Source organism: Melanerpes formicivorus, unplaced genomic scaffold, assembly GCF_026170545.1.
Source record: "Melanerpes formicivorus ecotype bairdi unplaced genomic scaffold, bMelFor1.0.p_v2 SCAF_17, whole genome shotgun sequence".
NCBI lineage: Eukaryota > Metazoa > Chordata > Aves > Piciformes > Picidae > Melanerpes > Melanerpes formicivorus.
The window spans coordinates 11,407,958-11,428,794 of NW_027142369.1; the positions used below are offsets into that span (position 1 = coordinate 11,407,958).

The 20,837-nt window shown below is 44.8% G+C and overlaps 1 protein-coding gene across 1 annotated transcript in view; it reads right to left on the minus strand.

The window, feature by feature from the left end:
- PRKCH (protein kinase C eta) overlaps positions 1–20,837 on the minus strand; it is a 112,337-nt gene that overhangs the window by 33,467 nt on the left and 58,033 nt on the right. Inside the window, exon 10 of the mRNA XM_068148941.1 lies at positions 8,245–8,399. Coding sequence (XP_068005042.1) covers positions 8,245–8,399 — 155 coding nt within the window. The remainder of the gene's footprint in view (positions 1–8,244; positions 8,400–20,837) is intronic.

Consider the following 20,837-nt stretch of genomic DNA (forward strand, 5'->3'; position numbering starts at 1 on the left):
CAGCACTAGTGACACATTACTCAGACACGCAGTGACTTGCTGCTAAACCCAGCAGCTGAGCAAGCAGAGTTCCCTTTTGTCCTAGGCTGCCCTGGGCAGCTGGAGCTTTTTCTGAAACCTCACTAGCAACCTTGCGGCTTTTACCACGTGCAGAAATGAGATAGAACATGGATTCAGGCTTAGTTTCTTTCTACATCTTTCATTTAAAGTGTTTGGGTTCGACATTGGCCAGCTGCTAAGCTGCCACCAAGGGTTGCTTTTTTAGAAGCTAAAGACAGCAAGATCCCATTTTCTGGTGATTTAAGCCTTCTCCTCCATCAGCTTGGCCACATTGCTTTCCTACCTGAGTTTGCCCTTCTATGCTCTGTCCCAGCTGTGCTTTTCTGGGGAGGAAGGATGCTGTGTGCCAGGTAGACATGGTGCACTGCAGACAGATGCAGTGACAGAGGGGGAACCCAGCACTTTGCCTCATTTTATAACCAAAAACAGCAAGAGGAAGGCCCCTGTGTGTGGCACCACTGCAGCCTTTGCCCTCAGCAGAGGACAGAACTTCACATTATTTGTATTTCAAGCAGTTAGAGCAATTGAGAGATTTCCAAGGTTGCTTTGGCAGAGATGTGTCATGGCTCTCTGTGCTGCTACCACAGGACCTCAGCTGGCTCCTGTCCTCCCTGTCATAGTCCCTGATTTTTGCCAAACTCCAATGCATTTGCTCAAATCACACAGTCCCTGCTCAGGAGCACTGTCCCCTTACACAGGCTGAGCCATTCCTAGATCAGGTACCACTTAGATGAGCAAGACTGGGAAAACCTTTTCCCCCTTCTCTGTGGCAGTCCTATATTGGCTTGCTGTTGGTATAAACCACAGAGTACTTCATGACTTTCTGGCACCCACAATCTACATCATCAGCTAGTGAGTGGGAGGGGTCATAGACGCAGGAGAGCGCCTGAGCAAAACCGCAGAAGGTTAACCCTGCAGCGGGCTGAGAGAAAAATGTAACCCCACAGAGGGCTCTCAGAGGAGCCAGAGGCTGTGAGTCACCGGGAGGGGCTGCACAGAAAACAGGCTTTCAGAGAGGCCCACAGGAATTTCTTTAGAGAAATTCTTCCCCCAGAGACAGGCAAGGGAAAAAGCTTCACCTTTCCCATCATAGAATGGATCTGGTGACTGCCCTGCTAGCAGGGGAATTGCCATTGTCCAGCCAATTGTTTCCAGTCTGGCTAAAAATGGGATGGCAGCGGACTAATTGCTTCACTGAAGGGAAAAAACCCAACAAAACAGTCTGGAGTGACCGAATTATTTTGTAGATTGTTGTTGTTTGGGTTTGTTTCCATCCTGGCTTAAAGAGCATTAATGACTTCAGCTGCAGGAGGATTAGGGAGGGAAGCCATTAGAGTCAGAACATGATCCACAGAGACATCTCTCACCCAGCACACACCTCTGTCCCTGACAACCTCTGCAGTAGTGTTTGCAACAGTGTGTCGTGTCCATATATCCATCTCTCCCTCTGCTGGCCCTTTAGTATGTGGAAGGTAGCCAAGAGCAAAGGAAAACTTTAAGTTTTCCTTTCTAATCTGTTTTTGTGGAGGTGCCAGCCTTCCTGCAGCTCAGATACTTAGGCATGATAGCTATGCTTGGCAGAATCACCAGAAAAACGGTTGTCCCTTCTCAGTGGCAGAGAAACAAAGGGAAAATGTCCCAAAAGAGCAGACGCTCCAAGAAAGAGCAGCAATGCTCAAAGCCTGTAAAATTAAGTTTGTTTGTTTTATTTGCAGAAGCACACTGAAACATCTGAGACTACTTTTGGTGTCCAGAGAGACAGAACTAAACATAAAGCCAAGACATGTCATTAATGTTGAAATTCTTCCTTACATAACCGTCTCTGGCACGCAGCCACTCACTTGGCCAATGCTATGAACGGCCCTGCCAGCACCGTCCACAGAAAAGCCTGCAAGCAAGCGGTGCCTGTGTCAGACCCAGTGGCTACAGGCATCCACATATACTCAGCATGGACTTCTGGGGATTCGGGATCAGGAGTGTATGGGAATTATGTGCTCACATCCACAAGCCAACTCTGTTGAGGGACAGCCATTTCTAACTGGATGTATCCACCAAGGAACAAGAAAACAGCTTGAACCACACAGTAAGGTCTCTCAGAAGATACAAGCAGAGCAAAGACTTGGGAATATTAGAAGCTACCCTGGAGAAGAGGGGGAGAATTTCAGCTTAAGTCTGGTTGTAAGAAAGTGAAGAGAAAGTAGAGAAGGCTCTCAGTCAAACAGTGACCTCAATGAACCAATTCCAGATGTGACAGAACATGGAGGTACCCAATAGTCCATGCTACATTTAACTCATGCAGAGGTAACAGCTAGGCCACCAGACACTGCCATTTGACATCCCCTTCCCTTTCACAGGTCCCTAGTCCTACTGCTTCAAGACAATAGTTGGAATTTGCTGCCTCGCTTCCTGTCCACCAGGAAACCGGAGATGCCACCAGCTTATGCTGGGAAACAGCACTTAAACACCTCTGGCAGGACTGCTCTGGGGCTTGGGGAAAGGATCAATCCTGAAAGACCCCAAAGGCAGCTGTGACTGGAGGTGATGAGCTCCAGGAAAAGGACAAGCTGCAAAAACGGCTTTCCACTGATTTTATCACATAATACATGTCTTTCCCCCTTTCCAAAACCTCATGATTTCCAACACAAAGCACAGGTTAGTACTACCTTTCTAAAAGCAAACAGTAAACTATGATTCAAGTGGCTCAGTCACAGAAAAAATAAAATAAAAAATTATATCTATTGAATAGACATGGTACAATAAAGTCTTATTTGGGCACTTTCTCTTTGTGTAGGGGCAGGTGAAAAAATCCTGAGTTCAGGCCTGAGCTAGACTAGTCTAGTCTCACTGCAAACCTACCATCAGCAGACTGGCTGCCATTGATCTGCCATCACAACTTTGCAAATAGCTCTGCAGTTCAGAGCATGAATTGAACAAGCTGAAACTTCACTGGCTTGTTGTATCTCAAGTAGCACAAAGGAGATGGAGAGCTTTAACCCTCCCATAGTCTCTGGCCCCAGAGAGACCCCAGTGAGAGTAGCACTCTTTCTCCATGCTCTGAGCAGCGCTATGCTCTGACTTCATGGTGGGTGGGCTGTCTCTTTGGGAGCTTGGCCAGCTGGCATGAGTCAGAGCAGCTTCTTGGCTTTCTGTTTTCAGCATGTATTTTTTAATTGATTTTTGCTGAAAGAAACTTTAGTGTTATTTCAGTTAGTAAGGGTCTTTCCAGCAAAACCGGTCTCCATAAAAGGCTTATGCAAACCTTCCTTCAAGTGTCACAGGCTTGTTGTTTGAATTGGCAGATTAACCTGTTGCAAAAATCTCACTCTCTGTAAAACCAACAGTCATGAGACACAGCTACAGACCTGATGGGTCTCCTGCACTAAGGAAAGGCAATGATTTCAGAAACCTAGCTACTATCCTTCCAGATCCAAGAGGAGACAGAGCTTTTCCCCGTCATAAGAAGCACCACACACAAGAAGGTGATGCTTTCAGATAACATACAGAAGAGTAAACACTTCCTCCTAACAAGCCTATCTTATTTTCCTCAAAGCTACTGTTTAGCCCTAAGGCAAGACTTCATTCTCATCTGGATAATTGTATAACTATATTTTGCCTTCCTATTAAACATAATGAAGTCACGGGACCTACTTAATGGTGGCTAGTGTCATATCAGAGCATGGGGATTCTGTGCAAACTATTCCACATTCAGAGGCATGACAGAGCACAAGCAGAACCCAATCAGTCTCTAGAAGGACCACTTTCATTAGAAGTATCAATACAGACACAAAGGCAGTAAAATAAGGTAATTAGCATGAGCCCTCAGGATAAAATCAAGGTTCTCCAGCCAGCCAACAACTAGTCTTTTTCCCAAGCCCTCCAGCCCAGCCTTTCAGCTTCTCTGTCTTTTGGTTGGCTGTTACCTATGAGACATCTGCCACTGTGCCATGCCAAGCAATGAGCTCAGGTATACAGGTGTCTCTGCTATCCAACTCCATACCTAGGGCTGGCAAAACCAGCGCCAAAGTGGCAGCTGCAAAGGTGACACTGGCTCTGTTCCAGATATACATACAGGTATGTCACCAAGTACTGCATGCTGCATCACCTCTGCATATAGAGACATTCTGAAAAGTGACAGTCTCAGCCCATGCATCCTACCAGACAGACATTTGCAGAGAAGAGAAAGAAGGATTATCACAAAAATCAAGACCATGCCACTAGGTTGGATTGATTGCTCTGTGTTGTGTGTAAAAGGCCACTATCTTTCTGATATCAAAAGTAGTCTGCAGGACAAACCCCTAAGCCTTCCCCCCAAAAAAAGGCAAGCCAAAAGACAAAAACAAAAGCACAATCCCCCAAGCAAACAAAAACACCCCAACAAACCCCAATAAACCCAAGCCAAAAAAAAAACCCCAAACAAACCCAAACCAACAATGCACAACCACCACCAAGTTTAAGAAAATATTTGCATTTGCACCCTCAATAGGCAGGTATGTCTTGCCAAGTGGACCCATCCCTTAGCAAAGCTGCACATCACCAAGGCAGAGGTTTGAATGAGGGCAGAGAAGCTATTCTTGAAGCAATGCTACATGGAAGGCAAACTCCTGATTTTAAAAGAACCCCATATAATCATTAGGTATCTCTGCTTTTTTTGAAGACTATGAGTGGACTAGTTTACTTGCATTGAGCAAGCCACCGTGACATCTCTCGTGCTTCCCCTGCCCTGGGAACTACTGAACTGGAAAGCCAAAGCTGGGACAAGCTGCCTCAAGAGAAACAGCACAAACAATTAAATAATAAAATCACAAATCAGCCTACCTACCTACAGCAGGAACCAGCACACTGCTCTCCTTTAGAGGTAAGCTTAAAGAAAGCATCAGTGCAAGAACACTGACTTGTGAGCAAATATTTTATCTACAACAGCCTTCGTTAGCACCTAACCTTTTACCTGGCAATATCTAGCATGAGCTGATCCCAAATATGTCCTTGTCCTACTCCTCCACAGTTAGGGGATCATAATATGCTGTGATTCAACATGTATAAAAGCTTTCATGGCTGGATGCATTCTAGTCCTACCCTCTGCATGAGGGCATAAGGAATCACGTATACGTTGCTGTTTTTTTCAGGAAGCAGCTATAAATAGATGGCTATAAATACACACACATACATTTATAGGACTTCCATCTGTAGCCAGGGCTTAGTAATAAAAAGCAGAACTTCCTTGAAGTGATGAGCAAACTCACTGAAAGTTTCAGGTGCATCATAAAAACCATCCTGTGAGAGCAATGATCCATCAGTAAGCCTTCTTTGAATGTTTGAAAGTCATATATAACAAAAGTACACCATTCTCACAGGCTCACAGTAGCAACTGTAAAAATACCCCACTGGGACTATTGCAAATTGCATGTGTGTGGCCAGAAAAGCAATCAACAAACACCCAATTTGAGCTGTTACTAGCACTGTCATCCCAGGCCAAAGTGACACATTTCAGCTGCTGCTTGAATTTTCAGTACTACCTCTCTCTAGCATTCCAAGTAAGAGAAGATGCAGCTTTTGGCAGCACTTGTGGCAAAAGTAAGCCGACTTACCAAGAGAATGTTCATTGTGTTAGTAAATGCAGACTCTCTCCCAGACTGCTTAATCTTGAAAGGGACATGGAAAAATGCAATATTATTATGCTTAAATTTAGGCCAGAAGGAAAATAAATGACCAGGGTATTCTAGGCCAGCAACTATCTTAATTCCATTGACCGTGGGAATCCAGAAAGAAGAGGCACATTCAACAGCTTGTGGCAAAATGCATTCTGGTCAGGCTTTTCCTGTGATCTCCCAGCTTCCTAAGCATGCATTCACATTCTGATCATAAAATCCTTTCTGAGTATCTCCTTCCATCCTGAAGACTCCTTCCTGGAACCTGATGTTTGTGACCAGCAAAAACAACTTCAGTCCAGTACAGCCACAGCCAGCAGTTCTCTCCTCTTACATCTTCCAGAACAGAGTTACCCCAACTAATTCATAAAAAAGAAAACCATCAAACAAACAAGCCATCCCCTTGCAAATCTGCCCCATGCAGCTGAAGCTACCTGACTCCACAGCTAAATCAGATTCTCAGCAAGATCAAAGCCTGTGCAGTTGTTCAAGAGGCTTTTAAATTACTCCTCCAGTTTCTATCGTGAATTATAGCAGTACTTTAAGTGTGCCAAGCCCCAGAGGGATCGATTTCTCCTGTCCTGTCACAGGCAGCAGGCTTGCAGGGGAGACAGGACAATCTGTAAGCACAGTGACATTACATTATGCAGAGGCACAGTTTTGCTGCTGAATGATTGACAATAACTACTGGATGTCACTATTTTAAGGATAATGTCATTTGCGTAATTATCTGGCCAGGTCTTCAGCGTCTGGCATTATTCACAAGGGAAGAATTAGACAGAACTCCAGCTGTGGTGTAAGTAGATTTGCTATTCTATGCACACAGTCACTGTGCTTTGGAAGCTCCACACATATGGTGTATATCACTAATAAATTTCATAATCTTAGGACCCAGAGAATATTAAAATGACACTCCTCCTCTATTTCACTGTGCCACATATATCCCATGATTTCATACTTAAAAATAATTTAATATTCTCTGTCCTCACCTGACCAGTCTCTTACTAGAGCTCAAGTTAGTAAGAGAGACTGCAGTTGCTTTCACTCAACTTACCCTACTATCTTATCATCAGACAGGAAAATGTCCCCCACACAGCTTCTTTCCCTTTTGCCACCTTAGCCCTCAGCTATTCCAGTTTCAGTGTGTTCAAAACTGCATTTATCTGATAGACCACTACACACAGGACTGCATTTCTGAGTTCAACTATGCAGAACCACAAACCAAATGGCATTTGGGCCAACATCTGTACAGTTGTAACCAAGCAGCAAAGATGTTAACCTTTGAAGTACTGGCATGCCTTAAGTGGGACTGAGCAGGACTACAGCAGACATACCCAAGTATGCATATTTTGCTGCTGGAACCCAGATATTCCAAAGAGAACAACAGTCTGTTCCTCCTTTCCTCTGCTCTGGGTGTGAGAATGCCAGAAGCATCCTGCAAAGCATGTCAGAAAGAAACCTTTGTATATAACCAGACTTTCTCAGTGCTGACATCTCCCTGATATAGCTGTCCTGTTCCACTCAGAAGTCCTCTTGCTGTGCCCTTAAGTGTATATGGGAGGATGCTGGTCAAATGGTCATCTTAGAAAGCGAGGCAAAGAACTGCTTGTCTGATCCATACTGGCTAGTCTATGCCTTGATGCCTGAGCCAACATGTGAGCATTTTGGTAATACAGAAGGGAAAAAAATATAAGAAAATTCCTCCCCTGAGTACAGCATAATAACAAATAAAAAAGAATTGCGTATAGGAAATGGCTTCCTGAGAACAGCCTTGAGACCTGGAGGCTGATGCAGGGAAGCAATGATCCTGTTGGAAACACAAAGATGCCAGACATGGACAGGAAGGAAAACCTCCTGCTGTAGAATCACAGCAGGAATGAAAAAGTCTTTTAGTGGCTGAGCTGAGTGGCACTGGATAATCAAACAGTTAGGGTTTAAACACAGGCCTGAAGCTAACACAGTGAAACAAAAGGGTTTGGGTGTAACCAGCATGTTAGCCTTTAAATAACAAGGCATACAGTGGCAAGAGCAACAGCTCCTTACATTTACCTCACAAAATAAATCTAAGAAAGTTTCACTTAATGTCTCTCCCTTTGTCATCAGTTTGACATGTGTTCTCCAGCAGCAGGTCAGGCTCAGAGCAGCACAGTGGAAGCTTGCACCACTCAGCAGCTAATGCGCAGCAGCCACCTGTAGTGCAGACAAGAGGCAGTTCTGGGGCTGATGTAAACCAGCTTCATGAATTGATACCAGCACAGAATCTAGTCCCTGCATCTTGGAAGGAAAACCTGGCTTTCTATGTGCTTACACACGCTATAGGAAGACCCTCCCTGTAGTCAATACTGCAGCCAGAAATTTCACTTCCTGGAAGCTGGTGCACCTTGGACAATGTGCAGGAGCAAACTGAAGGTTATCCCAGCTGACAGCTTGTTCCTGGTGGGAAGCAAATGACAGTTACTTATATAGGCAGAAAACTGAAGCCATCATCTCAGCTGTAGGGTTCAGACAAAGAGAATGAATGAATGTATGCAGAGCTCACCGATAAATGATGCCTCTTTCATGGAGAAACATAAGGGCAGAAATAATTTCTGCAGCGTAGAACCGGGCCCGATCTTCATCAAAGCGACGTGACTTCTGAATGTGGAACATCAAGTCCCCACCATTTACGAACTCCATCACAAAGAACAGGCGATCCTTCACACACACAAACACAACAGACACAAACAGCATTAGTCATATCTTCTGTCACTCCTAAAAATCACCAAGCAAAACTGTTATCTCCCAAACAAGAACAGATTAAGCATCCATGAAATGCTGTGGTGGAATAAAAATGTCCCAACTTTTTCAAGAAAGATCTGTTAGTATCTCCTTATACTACACTCCCCTGCCAAATTTTGCCCCCAGTAATGAAATTAATTCCTGTTAACATGTGGAATAGGTATATCAGTAGTTGTATACTTATCACAGTCAATGATAACTGTCCTTATCCTGAATCAGCAGAAGATGATGATACCCCTGAATGAACACAAGAGACATCTTCAAGAAGTCGCTTGCTCCATACTAAACACCTCAGGTCTCTAGGGAAAGGTGCTCCAAAAACCAGACTGCTTGCAGACTGCAGCCTCACCACAACAGCACAAGGGCACAGGAACAGCAAAGACAATGTTGTCTCAAGGGTATCCCAACACTATTTCTAGGGAATGTGTGTTGTTTTCCAGAATGGGATTTCCTGCCATACAGGAAAAGGCAGCTGCCATTTGGGCCCTCAGATTTCATCTTTCTTCTGATTAACCTGCAGAAATCCCCCAGTGATGAAGGAACTGATAAGCCAAAGTTTCTGCTAGGCAGAAAAGCAACCTGTTCAATAAAGTCCAGACCATTAACCACAGTTCTCTGTCTTTGAGTTGTTTTTTTTTTTTTCAGCTTTGTTCTGGTTTTTGCAAAAGTCTACAGGTAAGGAAGCACTCAACCTGCATGCTCAGCTGTCTGGGTAGGGGTTTAATGTGTACAACAGAGGTGCTTGCTTAATTGTGAGAGGAGGGCCGCACAGTGACTTGTCACAAAAGTACACACTAGAATTGTCGCAGTCAGGTTCAAAAACTTCCCCTAGTAACTGTTTCAGGACATTCAGTATTGATTCTTTCAGTCTGAGTATCAGGAACCACCAGACTGGAAAAGAGACATACACAATTCACTTGAGACCAGTCAGCCTTTTAAGGGTACTATTTGTACTTTCCTCACAAGCCCCTTCCCAGGTCTGATGTTAATCATCTACTAGCTAGTTTTAAACCCTCTCTAAGTTTAAGAGGATAAGCACTGTTATGCTCTTCTTTCTGGCAGCCAGCCAGTTTGAAATGACCACTGATATTAACATCCTGAGATGCACACAGCAGAAGACAAAGCAGCCAGGAATCCTTTCATTCCTCTCTGGACATGAGCAGGAAAGCAAATGACTCGTGACAGATGAGTACAGCTTGCTTTTTGTCATCCTCCTGGACTCTGCTCAATGGCTCACTCTGGGCTCCTTCCAGAAGCTAAGATAGATGCGTTCCCAGCCATCTCACACTACCACATGTAGCACCAAGGCCAAGTGTTAAGTGCTATCTCCAGTCCATATAAACAAAAATATGTCATCGTTTCACTATGCTTTTATTACGGGGTAGCTGAAAGACACCCAAGCTGGCTTGTCTAGGGCAGCAGTCTAAGCCAGAGCGGTAGACGCTCTGCAAACCCACCAGTGGCCTTGGCTCTTCAGCCCACAGTAGATCTCTAATGCCACATCATTACTGCCATTGGTTAAACTGCACCTGGCTGTGCTGTGTCTACCTGTTCAACAACTCTTCCTCCAGCTGCAGCACCAGTATTGCCTCTGTCTTGCCAGTTGGGCCAGCTTTTGTATCTCCTCCTTTCCCACTCCCTTCCTTGCTGAGCTCTCCACATGCCACAAGTTTATCTAGCTCAGCTTGTCCAGGCACCTCCTCAAGCCCATACTGAAAAAAAGAAATCCCTCTTGCCAGATCTCCAACAGGAAGTAATGTAATTTACCATCAACCTGATGAGGGACGTGTCTGTATGTATTTATGTAAGCAATATAGATGCCTGTATAAACATGCATACAATTAGGTGAATGTGAATGTATTTTCTACTCTTTCTTGAAAGGTGAATTTCAGGGAAGCAAAGTCAACTCTTCCTGTTTTAAAACATACATGTTCTGCTTCTTCACTGCTGACCTACTTCAGACTTCTGGATGCATTGGTCTTAAAGGAAGATATCGTTTCTTCTTCCTCAAATGTTCGGATAAGCACAGAAACAACTGGTTTTAAAAGACACATCACTGGTGACATGAAATGAGCATCTTTTTATTACAAACAGCTCTTGCTTCAGACTAACTGCAAACCTCAGCAAGTATCATTCATGTGTTACATGGTGCTTACAAGTAAAACAGCTAAGGCCTCACCTCCAACCCAATTTCCTAATGCTTAGAAATCCCACAGGGTTGCTGAAGAAATGATCAGGACTTCTCATAAGGGTGCCTAGTGATAGCACAATAAGGAATGGTTTTAAGCTGAGGGAGAGAGTAGGTTTAAACTGCATTTTAGGATGAAGTTCTTCAGTGTGAGCATGGTGGGACTCTAGAATAGGCTGGCTAGGGAGGTTCTGGATGCCTCCACCCTAGGGGTGTTCAAGGCCAGGTTGGATGAGGCCTTGAGTAGCTGAGTCTAGTTGAGAGATGTCCCTGCCCATGGCAGGGAGGTTGGAGTAAAGAGCTCTAAGGTCCCTTCCAATCTAAGCCATTCTATGATTCTATGACTACAACTTGCCTATAATACAGCATTTCTGCATTGGCCTCCTACACACCTGGCAACAGATCATCTTTCAGAAACCAGGACCTAAAAGTCAAGCAAGGTCTTCCATTTTGACTCTTAATCAAGGACATCTCCTTGCCAAATTGCAAAGGCCAAGCACTCTCCCAGGAGAAGTGAAATGAACAGTGCTACTTTATGGAGGGGAAAAGAAAAGGGGGGGGGTGGGAGGGGGCAAACTGCAGCAGGCAGAGTAAGAGTGAACTTAAAAAGGGGCCAGAAAAAAGAAATATTCAACCAGCAGATAGTTCAGATATTTGCAGATTTGACCTGACTTAAGAGTTATATGCCTCCTTTCTTGGCAACTACCAATGGGAATCAGGAGGAGTTGAAAGCTAGAGTGTTTGGGGTTTTTCTGACAAGGCTTAACACCAAAATCCTCACTTTTCTATTTTTCTATTTTGCATTGCTCAGAAGTCTTCCTTGATCTGTTATCTCTGACTTCAGCAGAAGAAAAAGAAAGAGCATTTGAGTCAACAGGAAACTGACGCAAAAGCCTTCGCAGTAGTGGCAGCCGCATGAAGAAACCGTATTGCACCATTTCTAAACAGGGGGTGAGATGAGTAGAGCCCCAGAGCAACTGCTACTGTAAATTAAAGAAATACTTGGAGGAAACAAATTAAGTCCATGTGATCAGGTGGACTCATTTCAAGGTCAGCCTACAACTAGAGATTAGCCCTGCCAATTTCAGAGCAAGAGAACTGCTTGGGTTCTTTTTGGTTTAAATCTGAGTTTGCTATTTGAATTTGTTTTCCTACACTTATCAAGGCAGGGTCTGCTAAAAGTACATGCTGTGTCCTGAGGATGGTGTTTGACAGCAATCACACGTACCTGTTTTGTTTGTTGTCTTAGCCAGGTGATGGTGGGGCTTGAAGAGGGTCCCTGACTGCAAAAGTCACTGGATGGGACAGTCCACATACTGGTTACTGCCCCTTGCAAACAGAAGTACCCATTGGAATCCAACTCAAATACCATGTTAGCCTTCTGTCCTCACCAGGCTCTAGAAGCAAGCTGGTTTGAACTCTCACACCTTAGCCAACTTCCATCCACTTCTAGCTGAGTCACAGCTGATGTCCACGTATTAGCCACACAAGACTAAAGACTTAAGATGACAGGAGTGAGAGCCTTAATTCCAATCACAGGCTTTCATGCCAGTTAGTGCAGCACTCTCACCTCAGTTCAGGCAGCATAGAGGGAGATGAGGAAAGAAGCATTTCCTATGTTCAGGCATGGAAGATGATAATATCTGCTGCCTTGCAAGAGCTGTTGTGTCAAGGGCAGCATGGAGGCCAGAGAGGATTTGTCTCAAGAGTCATCAGTGGAGGTTCAAGAGACCTACTAGAAAACACCAAAGTGTCTTCAGCTTCAAGAGGCATCAGGAATAGGTTTGAACAAGGACTGCATATCCCTGTTGCATCAGACCCCTTCCAAATACTGCTTCTGCCCACACCAATTGCTTTGCAGGACAAAGGGGTGAGCTGCCCCACCAAGGACAGATCCCAACAGTAATTTCACAGCAGCTTGCTCTTCAGATGACAGATGCTATATAAGGCAGCATCTGGAGGATATGGATGCATGGATAAATGCAGTTTGGAGCAATGGCCAAATTCTTCTTAATGCCCCTCCCCTTCACAAAAGAAGAAAAACCTAACTGGCATGGGCTCAGGGTCTTTGTTAAACTTGCACTTCATCTTTTTGGAAATAATTCATACACATAACTCCTTAGAAAAATCAGCATTGGGCTCAATCTGAGTTCACTGAAGCCAAAGGGTTTCCCCAAGAAAACAGTCATTTTTCATTCTTTTGGCAGTTTATGCTTTGCAGAGCAGAAAGTAGGCTTTCAAAATCATCTCCATACAGAGACAGCTGTGTTACTGCTTCCCAGTGCAAGTTTATTGTTTCCAAAAAGAGTAGCAGGGCTTAGGGAGTTTGCATGCAAATTATTACAAGATAGAGCTGGCAGTCTCCCTCTGTGCTCCCAATGTTCCAGCTCACCCTTCGTGGTCCACAACCCCCACACAAAGCAATCTGCCTCAGGTCTTGCTGGGAGTACACAAATAAACCATGCTCTCTCAGTATCAGGCCTCAGAAAGTCACACATCCAACTCCCCCAGCAGTGTGAGTGGTCGTCTGTATCTGGGTCAAGTCATGCCAAAGCACAGGACCCAGAGGAGGAATAATAAACGGGTTTGTTTCTCAATATTTATCTTCACAGGAGCAATAGAACCATGAACCATGCTCAGATGCTGCTCCGTGCTTAAATGCCACTCCTCCACACCCAACCCTTTGACAAGGCAGCACTGCATCTTGGCAAGCTGCCTGCTGCTTCCAGCTAAGAGGTTCACAGGAGGACAGGCTGTCCAGGGGGGTTAACCACGGCAGCCTTTCAAAGCCAGAAAGGATTGCAGGTGTCATAAGAAAAGGCTCACCAAGAGGGAATGACCAAAACAACCTTTGCAAGCACAGAGCTGAAGCAGATGTAATAAGCTCAGCCCCAAATTTCAAGGTACTGTCAAAGCCTCACTCACCTGACTGTGATGGGGCAAGGCCTTGAATTTATGCTAGCTGAAGATGAGGACCTTGGATTTCAAATCAGAATAACCACATTGAACAGAGAAGAAGAAATGCCTCTGTGCTCAGCTGGAATTATATGCATGCGTTAGTGATGCTTCTTAAACACGGCCACAGTGATGACTGTCACAGCACCTGTCACTGCCCTGTTCGTCCCCACGGCCCAAGACTCCCAGACAGACACAGCGGTAGCACAAAGAGGGCAGGTTATTCAACCATCTGCTCACTGATTTTTGGTGCTTTGTTAGCTGTTCTACCCCCTCTGCTCCAGTCACTGCAGGAAGTACATGCCAGCCTCAGGAACCACTTCTGCTTTGGAGAAATCAAGTCACAGCAAGGGAGCATGCCACAGATGGCACACACAGCCCTGAGGCTATTGAGACGGGGAAGATCACTGTACAGAGTGCCATATCTGAAAGGCTAAGAAAGGAAAGGTCTCTTTTGTTGGTTTTGGGGTGCTTTTTAGACAGTGGGAGGTGCAGTGAAAATTTAGCAAAGTGGGGAAGGGGATAAGGCACATGCAGGTTCTCTTCTGGGCTGGGCAGCTGGTGAGCATGCTTCTGAGATTCATTCTTAGCTCCTTTAACAGGGCTCCAGTGTCATTGTCACCACTACGGGAATAGGGCAGCTATCACCCGTTATCACTGACAACTGCCCTCTGCTATCCGACACTCATGATAGCGGGTACCGTGCAGACCTCCCTGCGCCACTGTGGAGAGGCACATAAACATCACCTAGAGAATAACAAATTGGCTCTTGCCATTTGCATAAATAAACTCTGTGGGGACCCTCAGGGGACAGGCCATCTCTGGCACGCATGTGTGCACAGCATAGTATCAATGGTAAGGTCATTCCAGAGGAGCTGAACAACAACCATGGCAGCCCAGGGTGAGTTGATGGGAGTTGTGGGTTCCCACCTGCTCTGGAAATAAAATAAAACAAAATCACAAATGTAACTACAGGCTCCAAATCTCTGCTCCTATTTACCTCAAGCTTGCAAGCTGGACAATTTTTGTAACACAGGAATACAATTGTTTCTCTTAAATGATGCATCCTTTGGGATAAGTGAATGAACCATATGTGCATCCTTCCTCTTCATTCCCTCCCCTCAAGACAGTCTAATTCACAGCAGAATTACATGATTGGCTCATTTTATGACCAGAAATTTTTACTGAACACACACACAGAAGGATGACTTATACCACTTTCATTTCTATCTGGTTCCAGACCTTTTAAAATGGCACAGAAAACTACATAAACATCCCAGCCCACCTGAAAGATCAAAAACCTAGCTGAAGTTAGAGGGGAATAAATTGAGGAATAAGGAACTAGAATGTATCAAGCTATAGACATCATCTGTTAATAAACAAATTATAGGACATCTGTATCCCACAGCTGGCTGCTGGTCTCAGAAGAGAGTAGCTCCATGAAGATCATGCTCTTTCTATAGCCCTCAGTTCAGAAAAAAAAAAAAAAAAGTCTACTGGAATTACATTTTCAGTTTGGAGCAACCAACCTCTGCAATATCTCCTGGTCCCAGACTGTGCTGGGGAAGGCCAGAGACCTCTACTAAAGGTCTTCCTGAAAATTCAGAGTGCTGAAACACCCAAAGGTCTCTTGGAAATGGCTTGCTACAAGAGTTTTGTGAATCCATCCTCTCACTTTAAATATCATCTGGAAAGCAATACAGATTCAAACTGACTGCAACCTAATGCACTGCTGGGTCACATCTCAGCTAGTTACCTCTTCTCTGAGCTTCAATTGCCTGGTTTTCCTCCCCTCCTCTTCAATACTGATTGACATCTGCTTCCTCAGGCTGTGATTTGGTTCCATTTCAACCCATTTTTATGCCACAGCTTCTTTGACTTGAAGTCCAGAGAAAAATATTATTTTATTGTATTTGTGGCTAACCATAAGCAACAGCATCTCCTTCAGCCACTTCTGTACTAAGCTTGGTAATTTTGTCTAATAGTCACAATCTCCCTCACAAGCCACAGCAGATGGAGACAGGCATTTTCTCAGCTTCATATAAATGCAAGTATCCAAAGTCCCTCAACAACCAGGGGTGGGAAACAAACTCAGGGGCTGCAACACGATGATGGCAGCTAACCCTTCAGTTCACATTTTCACTTCAGCTCCTATCACCTCAATGCACAGCTGAAGTGTGGACTCCCAGTAAAGTTCACAAATAGAATCAGAAATGTCAGTCTGATCTTGCTTCAACTTCTGCAAGAGAAACCACTCTGCCTCAAAAAAAACTCTGTTCCTGCAATGATGAGACCACTGCAAGGCATTACTGTATGTGTCAGAGAAAGTTGAGCCTTTCAGACCAGGCTTTAGAGGCTTCAACACTTCTGGTTTACTGGTAACTAACCATGCAGTTTTAGTGGATATGAACGTCATAGAAACCACAGACAGACACAATTTTGTCCAGTCTACCTTTATTCAGTGCTAGACAGGACAGCAGCCAGAGAAGGGCAGAAACCAACAGCCCCTCCCATGCTAGTAAAGTCAGTGTGAAGGCATTGTGGCACACATCTGCAGAAGCCACACCAGAGAGTGAAGGTGGAGAGAGGAAATTCCCCTGTACCTCCCTGTCCAACAGCCACTCCCCTCACCTTTGCAAAACAAAAACCCAAACAAACCAACCAACCAACAACACCCTAAACTCACCATCCCAGGGCTCCAGGTAAAGCACAAGCCAAGCTCCTTCAAGCTTGACTTTAGAAGGACTCTGCATAAAAGCACAAGTAGGGTGTCTGTGTTTACAGCCAGAAGACATGTTAGTCTGTACCCAAGTTTTTTGGAAAATGCCAGGCCTAGAAACATTTGTACTTGATTTCGACTGGCAGCAACAAAACTGAAGCCTGCACTGGTCTTCCAGCGCAGTGCCTTGGGACTAGCAACAGTCTCAGTGTTCAAGAACAGAAAAAAAAGTCTCAGTGCTTGCAGAAAAGCATCCAAGAAGTGCACTTGGCTGTAGGGTGTATGGAGTCATGACTCCTCGATATGCCAGATGGGGAAGGCTGGGGGTTTAGAGCCTGGGAGATGAGCAAAGCTGTCCTCTCTGGTCCCAAAGGGCTCCCTCTCAGTGCTTTTCAAAGAGGACATCAAAGAGGTCTCATACCAGCACGCTTCAAGACCTGTGTCACGATGCCTGTTTGTCTAACCAGAGCCCCAGGAAGGCTGCTGCTGACTTTCATGACACTGGGGTGGACAATCAGATTGATGGAGATCTTCTGGAGGAACCATGACTAGGGGACTTCCCGAGGTATACAAGAGCACCTGGAGACCCACTAGTGGGTGAGCAGCCACCCAGCTGCCACTGCTAAGCCTCACCACTTCGACTGGTGGGCCATCACTTGAAAACTATGCCCCTGCCAAAGGCTCCAGGTTAACTTTAACATTTCTAGGAGATGAAACAGACTCATCTCTCTAAACACCTGGGCAATCCATGACATGATACCCAAGCTCACCCTGGGAAAACCGCCTGAGTGTCTCAAGAGCCTGCAAAACAGTGGAGAAATCCTTCTCCTTCCATGGCAAAAACATGATGTCAGCCCACAGCTCATAATGGGAACACAGACCTGCATGCTGGACAGTAGGCTGCCCTCATAAAATAGGACCAGTTCAACAATTATGCTGCCCTGGAGTGCCTGGGCCAATTCCTATTGGCTTCAATAGCATCCCTGCTAGCTATTATCTTGGAGGGACACTCATTATAGAAAATCATGTCCCTCTGCCAAATTCTCATGTCTCACTATTTTTGGAACAACACAGACAGCAACCGCCAGCAGAGCCATGCCGAAAGCAAATCCATATAATGATCAGGTTAGCAGGGACACTGCTGGAAACGGCATCTCCTGGGGGACAGTCCCCTGGAAGCACCCTGCAGTCATGAGAAGAGATAAGGGCAATAAACATAAAACCCAGGAGCTATTTGACACTATTTGCATGGGAATTTGATCTCCCCAGCCTGTTCCATTCTCATGCATGTCAGTGGGGACAAAAGGATTTAAAAGCAAGCCACCTGTGCAGGAAGGATGGCTCCTAAACCTGAAAGAAGACAGGACTGCAAACTCATTTTAATTAAAACATTCCAGGATCCACATTCCTAAGGATTAAATTATTTACTTAGCTATTTATACATACTGCCTCTTTCACTCATTCTAGGACAGTATTGCTGAGGTGTTGGATGTCACCAGTGTTAGGTAAAGAGAAACAAGCATTTTTTGATGCTTGTGACCTTCAATACGAGATTCATGATTTTCTGCAGGTCTGCCCCAGCACCTGTCAGCAACTCATAGATTACTGGAGCATGAGCATAATTCTCTCTGACACTAGAGGATGATCTTAAAGTCATTAAAAAAAAACAGCAGAGGTAAATGGCTTCAGCAAGGCAACAAGTTCCAATGCAAAGCTTTCAATTAAAAAAAAATTAAAACATTAAAATATCAGAGATGTGATGAGCAAGGAAGACCTCACATAGATGCAGCTGCAGCAGACCTTAAACTGCACCCCCTACAAAGGAGTAGCAGAACTCCTTCATTCCCTTTCACAGGAAAGGAATCTGGAGGTGCAAGTCCAAGACTGCCCAGCCCAGCACTGGGCACGCAGAGGGCCACATCCAGCCTCTGCCAGCTTGCTGTGCAGCTAGTATTTCCTCTTTAGGCTCAAAAATCTGTGCCCCATACCAGGCAGAGACAGCCCTTGGAGCTTCTACCACCTAGTGGCAGCAAGATTTCTCTGAGACAGAGCAAGGAGGTTGTTTGGAGGTCAGGCAGCCTCAGTCCACCCTGGGCAACCAAAGCAGCCTTTGCTAGAGAGCATCACTTATGCTGCATTTGAGACCAAATTATGACCATACTAAGGCAGCCCAAGAGACCAGGAAGCTTTTCTGAAAACCATCAGAGGCTAATGCAAGCACAGAAAAACCTCAGCTAGCTTTAAAAATAGGCACATAATAGTAACAGCAATATAGATTAACTCAGGTAATGCACTGCTGTTTCCTGCACTTGTGCCAGCTCAGCTAACACTAGATTACTGGCACTTCGTGACATTCCACTGTGCACTACAGGCATGCCTCAGGCTGTTTAAATTACCCCTAGGCCACTGAAGTTTGAGGAAGACTTTGCCGATTTGGGTGGGATATTATACAAGACTCCCAATTCAAATGGCTCGAGATCCAGCCAAAACCTAACACCCTTTGAGTGCTCTTACTTCAAACTGCTGCAGCATTTCAGGTGCTTCCAAGGTCCTTCCTTTCTAGTTTCCACAACTTCCTCTTGAAATGTGAGGTGGAGCCATAACTGGATGCCCCTATTCTAGGTGCAGCCTTGCCAATGCCAAGCAGAATGACCTCCCCTGATCTCCTGAAGCAGCCCAGTACATAATTTAGCTTGTATGCAGCAAGACTGCATGGCTGGCTCATACTGAACTTGGCACCTACCCTAAGCCTTCTAACTGAGATACTACCCTGTCAGTTAGTCTCAGCCTGTCTTGATGCATATTATGACAACTTTGCTTTGACAAACAGCAAGAAGCTTTAAAATGGCTAGTTCTTGAAAAATTGCTACAGACAGGCCCAAAACCAAATAGGCCATTATTTATCCAGGATCTTCATAGCAGACTGGAATCATGCTTTGTTTTTTCAAACATAAATAGTTAATATATTTTCAGTTTGAGCTGTGTGATACATGAAGCGGTTTCCATGTAACTGCGAGTGTTAACTTTTCCGGTTTTGGGCATTATTGGAAGGAAGTGATTTTCTGTTATGACAATCTCTATAATGATGCAAAGTGGGATTTACGTAAAAGAGGAACCTGGGAAAGACTGGAAATAGTAGGGTCCTGCTATGGCAATGACATCCTTCCAGACACTGACCAACTCTGTGTGCAGGGCAGCAAGGGTGGAGGGATTCTTCCCTCAGTTCCTCTGATGACAAGCTGCTCCAGAAATTCCTGTTCCAGGCTGCTCTACTGTTTATTAACCCTTTTTTACTTCCAGTCTAACTGTACCCATGGCCAGTCTAGAATTATTTACTCTTAGCCAGCATCTTGACAGGTTTTTTTCCCTTCTCAGCATTTGACATCTGTAGCTATCAATCAGATCCACTTTTTGCTTTCAATTTTTTGGTCTAAACAGGCTTTCTTCCATTTCTTTGCCCTTTGCAAGAGAGTCTGCAATTGCTTCAAAAGCCTAGAAGACCTTGCCTGCACCTAAACCAGACTGCATTTATTTTTTGAACATGTTGGACAGCACTAATCCAGTGACTTTATATCTTCCCTAAGTTCATAGGAAATATTCTGCAGATCCCAGAAACATGCTTGGTTTTACATCCACACTGCAATTCAGTAAGCAAAGCCAGAGGAAAAAGCATAGCAACAAGTGGCAAAACCCACTGCTATTGTGTATCTGACCTCAAAAAAATCAGACCTCAAGACTGGATACTGCTGGTATTTTACATGAGAACCTCAGGAAAGTCATTAAAATTTGAGTCTTGTGTCTTCATATTATGAAATAAATGAAAAGATTCCTTGGTTACTAGTAATGACAGTGAGCTTTGAGTTTCATTTCTGCTGTACAGCACAGCTGCTCTGAACCACACAAGCTGAATATATGTAAGAAAAACCCAACCAAACTACTTCATTTCTACTGCATGAGTCTACCCAAAGGCTCCACCCTAAACAAGCACAACTCAAACTCCATTAGCTGGCTGTTGCATCACCCTAGTAAGAAGAGGAACGGGTGGGTGGCAGGATGCATTTGTCTGCCTTTTTTTTCCCTTCAGTATTTTGAGTTTACGTAGGAGGAGTGAAGCAAGTTTCTCCTGCCTCTTCCAAGAGCAAAACAAGCTGTATTACCATTTAGCAGGCAGTGTGGAAGAGCTGCACTGCAAAAAGTGCTTTGGTCTTAGTAACAGCTTAGCTCAGGGACTTCCAAACTTACCTTGCTGGGACACAGCTGTGGCCACTGCCTCCATCACAGACACTGCTCCCTCCACCACTCACATCAACAACAAGCTCCCACCCACATGCACACACTAGACATGGCTCTAAGCTGGACAGGCAGCATGTACAGTCCTCCATATACACATCCAAGTGTATATGGATCTCATTCAGCATCCACCCATGTCAATAAGATCCCTTCCAGTAATCCCAGAAGGATCTTTCATTCAATTCTGAGCAGGAGGTTACTC